The sequence below is a fragment of the Choloepus didactylus genome, chromosome 14 (genome assembly GCF_015220235.1).
Source record: "Choloepus didactylus isolate mChoDid1 chromosome 14, mChoDid1.pri, whole genome shotgun sequence".
In the NCBI taxonomy this organism is placed as follows: domain Eukaryota; kingdom Metazoa; phylum Chordata; class Mammalia; order Pilosa; family Megalonychidae; genus Choloepus; species Choloepus didactylus.
Window position 1 is genome coordinate 68,522,439 of NC_051320.1, and position 12,780 is coordinate 68,535,218.

At 34.7% G+C, this 12,780-nt stretch overlaps 1 protein-coding gene across 8 annotated transcripts in view; it reads right to left on the minus strand.

The window, feature by feature from the left end:
• Nucleotides 1-12,780, minus strand: part of CSMD3 (CUB and Sushi multiple domains 3) — a 1,408,207-nt gene that overhangs the window by 99,333 nt on the left and 1,296,094 nt on the right. For all 8 annotated transcript variants that reach the window (XM_037802758.1, XM_037802757.1, XM_037802756.1 and 5 more), the window contains 2 exons: nt 1,652-1,732; nt 539-652 (listed from right to left, as the gene is read on the minus strand). In XM_037802758.1, coding sequence (XP_037658686.1) covers nt 539-652; nt 1,652-1,732 — 195 coding nt within the window. The remainder of the gene's footprint in view (nt 1-538; nt 653-1,651; nt 1,733-12,780) is intronic.

A 12,780-nucleotide genomic window follows, 5' to 3' on the forward strand; every position in this document is an offset into this window, starting at 1 on the left:
TCAAACTGGCACAAACAGTAAGATATTACATAATTCTATAGTCTCCTGTCTATCTCCCACACACACTGTATTGCTCCCATCTGTACAGCTGCCATATCACTTTTTCCATGTTATCTTAAAGGGGCTATTTATTATATGATCTTTGTTTATTTTCATTTTCATTTTTGTTTTATCCACAGATCTTCATACTTAGCGTGTGCTCAGTGGTTAGAACAGAGACTGTTTCCAAGTAAAAGCAATAAACAATGGCATCTTTATGTAAAGCTATTTCCCTATTTTCCCACCCCTTTTCCTAAGTGGAAAAATGATTTAAATAGGTTGAACTGACTTTAAGCTAAACTAGAAAAATAAACCTCAGAAAAATAAAAAATGTTTAAAGTCAAATAATGAAATGAAAATATCACATATTAGTTGTATAACTTTTAACATTACTGCCAGTTAAAACTTTAATATGTAATAGATTCTCCCTCAATTTTACCACTATTGAGTTAAGCATAAAACAAATATTTAAAAAATAAATAATTATAAGAATCGGTACCTTGACAAACTGGAGGTGCTCCATCCATCTGGAGTCGTTCTCCTAATCTACATGTCAGAATTGCATTACCAACCAAAGTAAATCCTGGGAGACACTGGTACCTAATAATATCACCTATTAGGAAAAGAAAAAAAAAAAAAAAAAAAGGGAGCGAGAGAGAGAGAGAGAGAGAGAGAGGGCTTCAGATAAGCCAGAAGGAAATGGCAAAAATGAACAGACATTACAGTTATAACAGCAGAATGTATTTTTCCCAAACACTTTCAATAGGTATAAAATATTCTATTAGTTACAAGTAGAGATTATATTCAAAATACTGAACAGCCAATACTTCATAGTCACTGATCAATTACAACAGAAGCCAAGAGTTAACCACCAGTTGACCTGTGCATACTGGCTGGATATTAGCAATAGTCAAAAGGAAACAATTTGGTTGGTACATGTATGATATTCATTAAAGGTATATCACACATTTAGAAGGATTCTTATTTATTGCTTTTATATTAAGATTAGATGTACTTGATCACTGATATTTTCTTTACATTTCTTGGCCAAAAACAAATATGTTAATAATAACAATGATTAAGGTTATTATGGTAACACTAAGAAGTCTTTTTTTTTCTTACATCATTTTTCAAATGTGAGACATTATCTGGATTGAATTTCCATCCCAGTTTAAAAGAATTTTATTTATCGAATTGAGCATAGTCAACCAACCATTTCCCAGGCTATGGAAATGAAATATGTCTTCCAATATACCTTATTGACCATTCATTCTGAGTCAGGATTAGGCCTGGATGCAAAAAGAACAGTAAGTAGAACTATAGTGTCAGAAGGCAGCAAAAGAAGAATTTGGGAATTATTACCCAAATAGTCAAATGGTTCAAATTCCCACGCTGTTTCCTGATTATATATTCTGGAATACATAATTCATTTTTTGCTTAATATTCCCTTTTCCTCCATTTACTGCTCTCCAGTTTTAAGAATTTTAAACAATATCCATCATCCAGGAAAAGAGGGTCTAAAGTCAGGGCGCTGTTATTCTTTATTTTTATCTCTTTATAAGTACCTCTGTTAACAGTATTCTTTCTTTGAAAGTAATTTAACAGACTTTACCTATTTCAAATTCATCATCTTCTGTCAAAATTTCAGCATTTGGGACAAGGGGTGGAGGTTGGCAGACTCTTAGTTGATAGGCTGTAAAAACAGACAATGTGTTTATTCATTTTCTAATCAGCTATATGTACTTACATACGCAAAAAAATTAAAATATGCAATGTTTATTATCGATAAGAATAAAAAGCACTAGTAGATTTTATCAGTTTTCAATTATTTCTCTATTCTTAAAAAATGCTATAGCTTTAAGGGAAAAATAACTCGTTCTTCAGTTGGCAAGCTATTTTACCCATAGTAATAATGCTTACCTTTTTACTCCTGGCCTTAACTCTCATTTTAATTGTTCTTATTATGCGCTTCATTACACATTGTTTTTCTTCTTAGAAGGGCCAAAATTTGAAATTATGTATTTCTATTAGTTTTGTTTAGTTGCTAAATGCCACTCTTCCCCAGAGTTCATCACAGAATCCCCTGCACCCAGCAAAGTGCCTGGCATACAGTAATAATTGCAAACATGTACTCTATGCTTACTCTATTCCAGCTGTACACACAGTTACTCAATCCTCAGAAAACTTCGTTATTTAATTTATTTAATTATTTCTACAATTATTCATTTTATAAGAGAAAATTATTATGGCGAGTTGAAGAATTTGCCCTAAATAACACAGCTAGAAAATGGCCGAGCTGGTATTTAAACATAGGTAGTTTGGCTTTCACCAGGCTTTGGTATTATATTTATTGTGATATCTGTTTACTGAGTGTCATGTTTCTAGTTACACACATCTTCAAACAGATCACCCCATTGGATTAAATGGATTCTTTTTTAGCATAATTTGAAAGCCACCGAAGAAAGATCCCTAGGAATCCAATCGCATATGTTTTTAAAAAAAATCTATATCACAATTATTTGTTTGGTTAAAGACTTATTTTCTCTAAGAGTCTTTAAAAAATGTAACATACTCATGTTCATTCAAGATACATGCTTTTACATTATTATAACATTTAAGGCCAAGTGTGTTTTATATATACTTTATTTTACAAGTGTATAATACTTAAAAGAAATTTAGGAGTTAAGTTCTTTATGTAGCACATTGTGCAGATAAAGACAATGAGACTTAAAAGACACAGTAACTTGCCCCAAATCATACCACTAATAAAAGGAGTAGTCAGAACTCAAGCGTCCTCTAAGTTAAAAGTCCATATATTCAATATTGTCCTTAATGTGAAAGTATTACGGGTGTGCTGAGAAGCATCAATTAGACAAATTAAGGAAGACTCCTACAAGAGGAGGTGACTGGGATGAATTTTTTAAAACGAGTAGAGTTTTCCAAGTCTCAAAGGTGACTATGGGCATAAAAGCATTTCAGATAGAGGAAAGAACTTAAACAAAAACTTTAGCAAAAGGCAAAGTCATTGGTTCATCAACATCTAACAAAAAATCATTTATTAGGAGTTAATTGGCTAATAAATTTCCAGGTTGCTAAGGACAGAGAGAACAGGAAATTTTTCAAAATGTAGAGGAAGAGAAAGAGTCAAGAAAGGTTTTTCAATTTCCTGCTGTAAACTGTCACTTCAAGCATCTTCCTCCTGGTATTTTATCCTGTTTATAAGGGCACTTGTGATGCAGAGATGTTAATTTACAAGTTAATCACTGCTCTACACAGAAGAGTCACCACTAGAGAGAAAGACTTGCTGGGAAAGAAGCCCAGAGTGGGGGTGGGGTGGAAGAGGGGAAGGCCAGCCTAGATTTTTGAGAAAAAGTTTAGTTGAGAATAACATCAGGAATTTTGAAACTTATTTTTCTGAGCTTAGTCCTTAAAAAAGGTACAGTTATAAAGGAAAAGAAAATTGTAAGAATTGCCAGAGATGAGAGCAAGGGGAGAAGACACAGAGAGGCCAACAGAGAGAAATACTTATGAGACTATGCCTTAGAAGAGAACATTCTCTCTTACCGTAATGTAGAGCAGAGATCAAGTCAGAAGTTAGAGAAATGTAGAGATGCCCCTAAGTATATTATATTAGCTTTGGTGCCTAGAAAATTATCTTTAATTTTTGTGTTAATCATAAAATATTTTCATTGTTTTAATGAAGAAGCACATATTTATCAATGAGGAATCCATGACAATTGTTAGCTGTGCAATATGCTGACAATGGCACAGGTAAATCAGGGGCAGAATTTAAATGACATTATTGTTAATGAGAATCTGATGGTCTTAGAAGCTATTTTCCCAATATTGTGTGGGTGCTGTGAGCTGAAGTCTATCTTACTCAGTGCTCTTTCCCTAATCACCAGCAGTTCTGTAGACCATGTCTCCAGAAATTAAGAGGGCACCTTGGGGTCGTGGAGGGATCTTACCTGCTCTCTCTACTTCAATAAGAGAAAATCCACTTAGTTCTATAAATTGGGACTTGGAATAAACTTTCCTTTGAACAAATTTTCTACGATCTCTTTCTAAATGATTTCACTGATAAATTTTGGCTTCAATTTCAACTTTGTGTCTCAATTCCTAATTTTATATCATCAGCCTACATAACTCTTCTGAGCTCCTCATAGTATCCCTCTCCCACCCTTCACTGTTATTTTCTAATCACAGAACCCTTTTCTGTGGCACACGTAATCATGGCTCATTTTACCATCAATTACCGTTCATTTATTTGCTCATTTTTTCATTGTCTCCCCACTCAGGTAAGTTTTATGTGGGAGGACAATGACTGCTTATCTGGCTTTTCATAATTGAGCAGTTTCTCTTAAAGTGCTTATAATTCAACAAATATTTGCTAAATAACTGATGGAACATGTGTTTACTGAGGAGGGAAAAAGTCTTTAAACTAACAGTCTTCCCTGAGATGACTCTCAACCCTAAAATTGCAAAGGGAAATGAAATAGAGGCAGTCATGGGTCAGCGAGTACTGGAGGCTGGATTTTGAACAGGACCTGCTTGAAATGCTTTTCAGGTATGAATTACATAATTATGACTACAAAGTAAAAGAGAAGGAGACAATGAAAAGAAAATCCTGTCATTTGTTTCTCTTTCGACCCTTTAAGATGAACTACAATAGGCTAAATCATAGATAGCTTACAAAAAATCTGTTTTCAGTCTTCATCAATTTCTACTAGTTTTTTCTTTAATATAAGTCTAGGATTTGTCCAGTGTCTCTTCATTCTTGCTGCCACTATCTAGGTCTAAATCCTTGTCATTTCATACCTATTCTTATTAAATCAGCCCTCCTTGTGTGTCTCTCTGGTGTAACCCTTCCTACTACCAGGGAAGTAGAAGGGAACCAAAACAATATAATACGTGGAATCCACTTCTCAACATAGTCTGCAAGTTACTTCATTTGGGTTATTTCATTTAATCACCAAAACACTACATTAAGATAGATGGAAATATATCTATGTTGCCAAAAAAGGAAAATAAATTTCAGAAAGGCTAAAATGTTTGTCCAGTTCACAGAGCTAAAATTTGAATCAAGTTCTGGTTGAAAACTAAGCCACATTTTCTCCCACATTTACAGACAAATTTGCCTAGATTGCAGTGTCATTTTGGGGGTGCCATTTCTTTATTACCAGCTTGCAGTGGCTTTTCACTGCCTACACATTTAATTTATACTCCTATTTAAGGCTGGTGCATTATCTGTATTCTCTCCAATCCCTCACATAAGATGTCTGCTATATTCCAATCTTGGTCCCTTGTATTTGTCATATTAATTCCTAGCTCCACACATTCATTTTATGCAAACTTGCCAGCCTGGAAGTTACCACCATAACACAGCATTGAGTGTTTTATCATCTTGAATTTCTCATCTTTATTTGCTTATGTGTTCTTGTTGTGTGTATAACTTGTGTGGAGACATTTTGTGCATATTTGCTTTTCCCGTAGTACCTATCATGATTCATTAAGTTACTCATTTATTAGATAAATTATTATTAAGGGCCTACTAGTGCCAAACACCATAAAGATGCTGGGAAGACAATGGTGAACAAAACAGTTACAATTGTGCATTTAACTGGCACTACAAATCTGGCAAAGAAGATATTAATAAAATAATGTCATTAATAAGTAGAACTTCACTAGTTGAAGCAAGATATGCATGTGGTGTGTATTTGTGTGTGTGTGTGTGTGTGTGTGTGTGCGTGTGTGTATGATGGGGAAAGGGATGATACAAAGAAGAATTACACAGGTAGAAAAATCAGCAGTGTAAGCAAAGTGTTCAATGAAGAGGAAGGCAAGTGTGGCATGAGGGAGCTCTGGAAAAAGTGAGGAGGAATGAGAGAGATAGCATGGGGCTAAATCAAACAAATTTATGGTCTTTGTTTAGGTTTTCATTTATTTGAATTTGACAATAATGGGCGTCCTTGAAGAGTTTTACATCTCAGAAGTAACTTGGTCATATTTGTGTTTTAAAAAGTCATTCTGGTCACAGAAGGAAAAAAATATATATATTATTGGTAGGGGGCAAGAGAGGATATCCAGAGACTAGTAAAAAGGCTTATTGCAGCAGATATTAATCAATTTGTGGTAACTTGAAGCTGTATGTACCCCAGAAAAAACATGTTCTTAAATCCACTCCATTCCCATGAGCATGAACCCATTGTAAGTAAGACTTTTGATGAAGTTACTCCAGTTAAGGTGTGTGGCCCAACCCACTTAGGAGGGGTCTTAATCCTATTACTGGAATCCTTTATAAGAGGAATGTTTTCAGACATGAGAGAGAAAAAGGACACAGGAAGTAAAAAGCAGAAATCAACGGAACTGAAACCTGGTACAGAAGGGAGAGATCAACAGATGCTGCCATTTGCCTTGCCTTGTGACGGAGTCAATGATCTTGGTAGCCAGACCCAGAACACCTTCTGGAAGAAAGCATCACTTTGATGATGCCTTCATTTGGACATTTTTTAACCCCAAAACCATAAGCTAATAAATTTCTGTTTTTAAGCCAACACAGTTCATGGAATTTGGTTAAGCAACCTAGGAAACTAAAACACAATTGTTGATTGATTCTCAACAACTCCCAAGTGTTCCCAATTGCATTGAAATACATTAAAATAAAAGTCTTGATTATAATCTCCAAGGGTCTCTAACTTTGTCTAATTAACTTCAGGACCACCTATTACCAGCTCGTATTTTTAGCACCAAATAAAGGATAGTCCCTCTCCTCCACGTAAAACTCATATGCCACTGATTTGTCATTTGGCGTATCTCCCACCTAGGATGGCATTCTCATATTTTTTAAAAATATTAAACCACATCTCTTCACTTTTTCATAATAAATTTTGAAAACTCATATGTATATACAACCTAACCCTTCCTGCAGTGTCTTCAATTCTCTAATTTACTAAGCTCTGAATGACAATAAGCTTAACATTGATAACTTGCCTAAGACTTTGGATTCTGTATAATTTTATTTTTTCTATATTGCTTTCTGTAAACTTATTTCCCCATTTCTTTTATCACTGTGGCTACAAATGGCTAAAACAGAAATATCTTTGCTGATCTCTTTATCTAAAGTTGACATCTTGCAGTTACTTTCACATCTTTCTACTTTTTCCTGGGAATTTTCACAATCTGTACAAATTATTTATTTGTTTAATGTCTATATTTTTTTGTACTAGAATGTAAGTTCCATGAAAGAAAGGACTTTTGCCTATCTCATTAACTGCTAATGCCTCTGTACCTAACACAGAGTAGCATTCAATAAATATTTGCTGAATGACTGAATGCTAGAAACATTAAAGAATGAATAGTGAATGAGTAAAAAAGAAAAAATGGCTAAATATATTCTCATGATGTTGAATATAGGCTCAGGATCCAGACTCTCTGGGTTGAAATCCTGCTTCCTACATTGGCCAGTTACTTATTCTCTGCTTCACTTTCATCATTTGTAAAATGATAATATAATATAATAAATTAGCAATAACTGTTATGTCACCTCAAAGGGTTTTTATGAGGATCAAATGGGTTTAAAAGCAAAGCACTTAGAACAGTGCCTTGCACATACTAAGTGTAACCTGCCATCATCATCATCATCATCATCATCATTAGGAATGCAGGTATGGGGAACTAACAATAGAGAGCAATTAATGAAAGGGGAACGATAACCCAACAAGAACAGATAAGCTATCTGTTAAATTTAACGTTCTGGGAATGCCCAGGAATGACTATGGTTTGTTAATTTCTGATGGGTTTGGTAGGAAGTTCACAGAAATGTTGCTATATTAGGTATTTTCTTGGGGTAGAGTAGAAACATGTTGGAAGTAAAGTGGTTATTTTAGGTTAGTTGTCTTTTTCTTACTCCCTTGTTACAGTTTGCTTGAAATGTTTTTTTATTGTATGTTTTTAAAAAATTTTTTTTGATATAGTCAATTTAAAAAAAAACAGTTAATTAAAAAAATGAAAAAAATACACAGAGCCCCCTTGAGGAGCTGGTGGAGAATGCCGGGGTGTTGGGCTCCCCCACCTCGATGGCTGCTGATGTGCTCACAGACATAGGGGACTGGTGGTTTGATGGGTTGAGCCCTCTACCACAGGACTTGCCCTTGGCAAGACTGTTGATGCAAAGGAGAGGCTAGGCCTCCCTATAATTGTACCTAAGACCCTCCTCCTGAATGTCACTTTGTTGCTCAGATGTGGCCCTCTCTCTCTAGCTCAGCCAACTTGGCAGATGAAATCACTGCCCTCCCCGCTACGTGGGATCTGACACCCAGGGAAGTAAATCTCCCTGGCAACATGGAATATGACTCCCGGGGAGGGATCCAGACCTGGCATCATGGGATGGAGAACATCTTCTTGACCAAAAAGGGTATGTGAAAGGAAATGAAATAAGTTTCAGTGGCAGAGAGATTCCAAAAGGAGCCAAGAGGTCACTCTGATGGGCACTCTAATGCACAATATAGACAACTCTTTTTAGGTTCTAATGAATTGGAATAGCTAGCAGTAAATACCTGAAACCATCAAACTACAACCCAGAACCCTTGAATCTTGAAGATGATTGTATAAAAATGTAGCTTATGAGGGGTGGCAATGTGATTGGGAAAGCCATATGAACTACACTCCCCTTTGTCCAGTGTATGGATGGATGAGTAGAAAAACGGGGGCAAAAAAAAAGAAAAGGCACCCAGTGTTCTTTTTTACTTTAATTGTTCTTTTTCACTTTAATTTTTATTCTTATTATTTTTGTGTGTGTGGTAATGAAAATGTTCAAAAATTAATTTTGGTGATGAATGCACAACTATATAATGGTACTGTGAACACTGAATGTACGCTTTGTATGACTGCATGGTATGTGAATATATCTCAATAAAAATGAATTAAAAAAAAGAAGTTAAAAAAAAAGAATGCAGGTACTATATCAAATTTAAATCTATCCCTTTTGGAGATTTGTTATCCAGAGATGAATAAGAATATTTGGTGAAATATTAACTGTTTTTGCTTTTCCAAGTTTCACTTCTTATCATAAAAGACATTTTGATTTGGAAATTCATTAAATAATTGATGAGTAAAGTTTAGGCATGTTACTTTGGTGGACAGGAGCAGGGTATAATAAGGCAATGGATTAAGGTTGGACACGTCAGATGTTTAGTAACTGAGGGCATTTGTGATAGGGCAATCAAACACTGTGCAGTTCTACCTCTCTTCCTAAAGATGTTGCTATCAAACTTATCAATATCACAGAAAAAATATATATCCTCCAATTTGTGTTAGTAATTACTTTCATGCACAAAGCAGTCTGCTCTGTTTACTCTAGAAGCAGATTGCCTCTGTTCAAATCTTGGCTTTGTTCTTTGATAGCACTATGACTTTAGTCTAATTGCTAGATTCTGTTCTTCACTTTTCTCATCTGCAAAATGCACATAAAACTAAGATTGAGTTAATATACTGTAAGGTACTTAGAATATTGCCCGATATACTATTATGTCAAAGGGAGATTACATTCTCTGCTTGGCAAAGGTTAACAACAGCATGGCTGCTGTAATGACACTTGAACCCCTGCACACCTATAACTTCAATCTCACGTGACCTCACTCACAAACACAGTGTGGTTCAAAGGGTTTGTACCCATGTGTTCCTAGAACACATCTCACTATTCACTTTGCTTCTACTCTGATTTAAATTTAATACACTTTGAAAATGCTAAGACCCTTTTTTTATAATAATGAACATTATACTACAATACAAAAATTTTTAGTTCACCGATTCATATTAAAGTCAATGTTTAAGTTCTACAAGCATGTAGTCTCAAAGCTTCTAGCACAGTGCTTTGCTAATAATGTCCAGTAAGTATTAATAACAGATCAAATCAAAACAATATCTCACCCCCTAAAAAGTATATGCTTTGGTTGCTTTGGAAGAAAATACAGTTCAGTACTGATTCATCCAATATTGTATGGGTTGGAATCATACAGTGCTTAAATTGGAAGCTACCTTATAAATCTCCTATTCTAACCTTTTTATTTTTAGTGGAGTGGGAGGGAGGGGCCTAGAAAAGTTCAGTGAGGTAAACAAAGGCACATATGCAGTTAATGGCAGAACTGAAACTATTATGTCACCTCATTATGTCATCTATATTTTAAATAACTTGCATATATTTTAGTTCAGGGTTTTCATGGATTGTTCTATTTAGAAACAGCTTCAGAGTTATGACCATTAATAGAAAAACTCCATATCATAGATATTTACCACTTTAAAATATGCATTTTATCTACATCAGTGTTCTCTTTAGAAGAATCATTTTATTTGATATGCCATTTGACTTTAAAACATCAATTACTATTTAATACATATCTAGGTGTTCCTGTTCCGCAAGTCAGTTTCATTTGAGGATGGCTATTGTTCGAATTGTGCCCTGTTTTTGTTCAAATGTGTACATGTCCAATTCTACTCCAACAAACTTGCCTCTTAAAATCACTTTAGTATTTGATGTTGGAAACATTTTTTGGTTATTTTTAATTTCTTATTTTCTTTGCAGTGAAATATCCAACCCAATTCCAGAAAAAAATTCTTCATTTATCTCTTTCAATTCAACTGAGCTATTAAAATCTCCTTCAAAAAAGCCAAAACAGAACACTGGCAAATTGCCATTGCTTCTGCAAATCAAAAAAGCATAAGCACACAACTTCCTGCCAAGTAAGGACACAATATTCCTTACAGAGAAAAAATATAATATTCTGTGTTCTCCTATAAATTCTAAGCTTGATACAAATCCTGTTTTACTTCAGTAGTGACTCCAATTAGTTAAAATAGGATAGTTTCATGAGCTGGGGCAAATTTGGGGGAGGAAAAGCATTGATCATTACTTGTTCAGCTTTGGCAGCATGGTTTAAACAGCTCCACTTGAAAGCAGGGTTAAGAGTATTTAAACAAAATAAATAAATGCTATTAGAGTTTCAATGAAGAAGGGAAAACAAACACATTTTTCCATTTTGGAGAAAATCTACTGGTGTGTTAATGTGAACCATAAAAATATTTTGCAGCAGTGCTTAAATAAGTTACAAATATCTCTTTTTGCTCCATTAATATTGATCATCAGCCTGTTTCTCTGCTTCTATAAGGGACAATCTTAGAACTCAAAAGAAAATGTTCATCCCTTGATTTATAGATGTGACGGAGAAATTCTCTGCCATGAGGAATGGGTCAATGAGAAGTCACTCTTGGTATTTCCCTAGAGATGTAACAAAGTACTTCAGTAAATGGAGCTATTGGGAAATCTCTTGAATTATCATGGTAAAATTCCAATATCTGTTATATGAATTGACTGCCCTAAATGAATATTGCTAATTAAAGTATCCAGCTTTAGCAATGAGCCTAACAGAATCTGAAAATTAATGTGCAAAGGGTCCCTTTCTAGGTGGTTAGAGTTATCTGGCATATTAGTAGATAGAACACAGCAGAGATGACAGTTAACTCTTTGTCAATCACCATTTTCCTCTCCCTGTTTACCAATAGTATAGTTTATTTTGGTTTGCTTTAGGCTGTGAAGGAACGTTCCGTAGTTATATATTTAACTTCATTTTAAACTATTCTACTTACTGCGAGGAGAAAAAATAAAAACAAAATACAGCCCCTGCCTGCTGTCAGCTTGGAGCTGACCTGGCTCGTATTACTATGCTGTGGTCTCCTGCTGAATATAAACAAGCATAAGGCAAGGCCACTCTTTAACTTTGTTGGACCAAAATGTAAACAAGACCCCTCTGTAATCATGTCTGAGTTCATAAATAAACAAGAACGCCATCCCACCAAAATGACAATCTTCCATCTCAGCTAATGTGAGTGACTGTTGCTTCTTTAGCAATTATAGTTAACACTTATAAGCTCTGTTCCTTCCACCACACAGAAAAAGACTATTAAGATAACCACTCATAGAACTACTCCAATTTTCTTACAGCACCAATTCCTTTTACAAAGATGCTGCAGAGCCCTCATGGTGTGTTGTCTCATTCATTACAGTGAGCCAATAAACCCAAGTTTGTTTAACTAAAGGTGTATTCCCAGTGGTCTTTGGATGGAGGGAACTGACAGGGTAAGACAGAAACAAAATGCCATAACTTAACAATGGGTGTGCACATATAGCAAACTGTCCAAATATAGTAAGCAATTTTGACATGGCTTTCAGAAATCAATTTTAGCCATTTAAGTAATATTAAATGACATATTTTCCTCAATATAATTTCTCCATTAAAAAAAATTTTGTCTCCACCACTTCATTATGCATAGTAAGAAAAAAAAAAGACATGGGGTATAGGACATTATTGTATAATGCCTATATCCCCTACGGGCAATGAAACCTTTTATGAATTCAATGCTTTATCTATAGTAAATACGAAAGGAGGCCATGTCTTTAGGTTATATAAGGCAAAAAGGTCACACAGTTAAAAGCAATAAAGACTTACGTTTGCTATAAAAAGGTGTCCTGTATCTGCTGCAGTCTCTTTTAGGATAAGGCTATGTAGAATTAAAGATACTTGCCCCAAATACAGCATTTAATGTAAAGGTAACTTAACCTTAAAAGATGACCTAAAAAATATTGCAGGCCTTCTAAATACATATCTTAAAAATGACCTGAAAGTGAATTCATACTCCTACAATAGAACACCCACTAATAGAAAATTATTATGATGATGATGATGATTT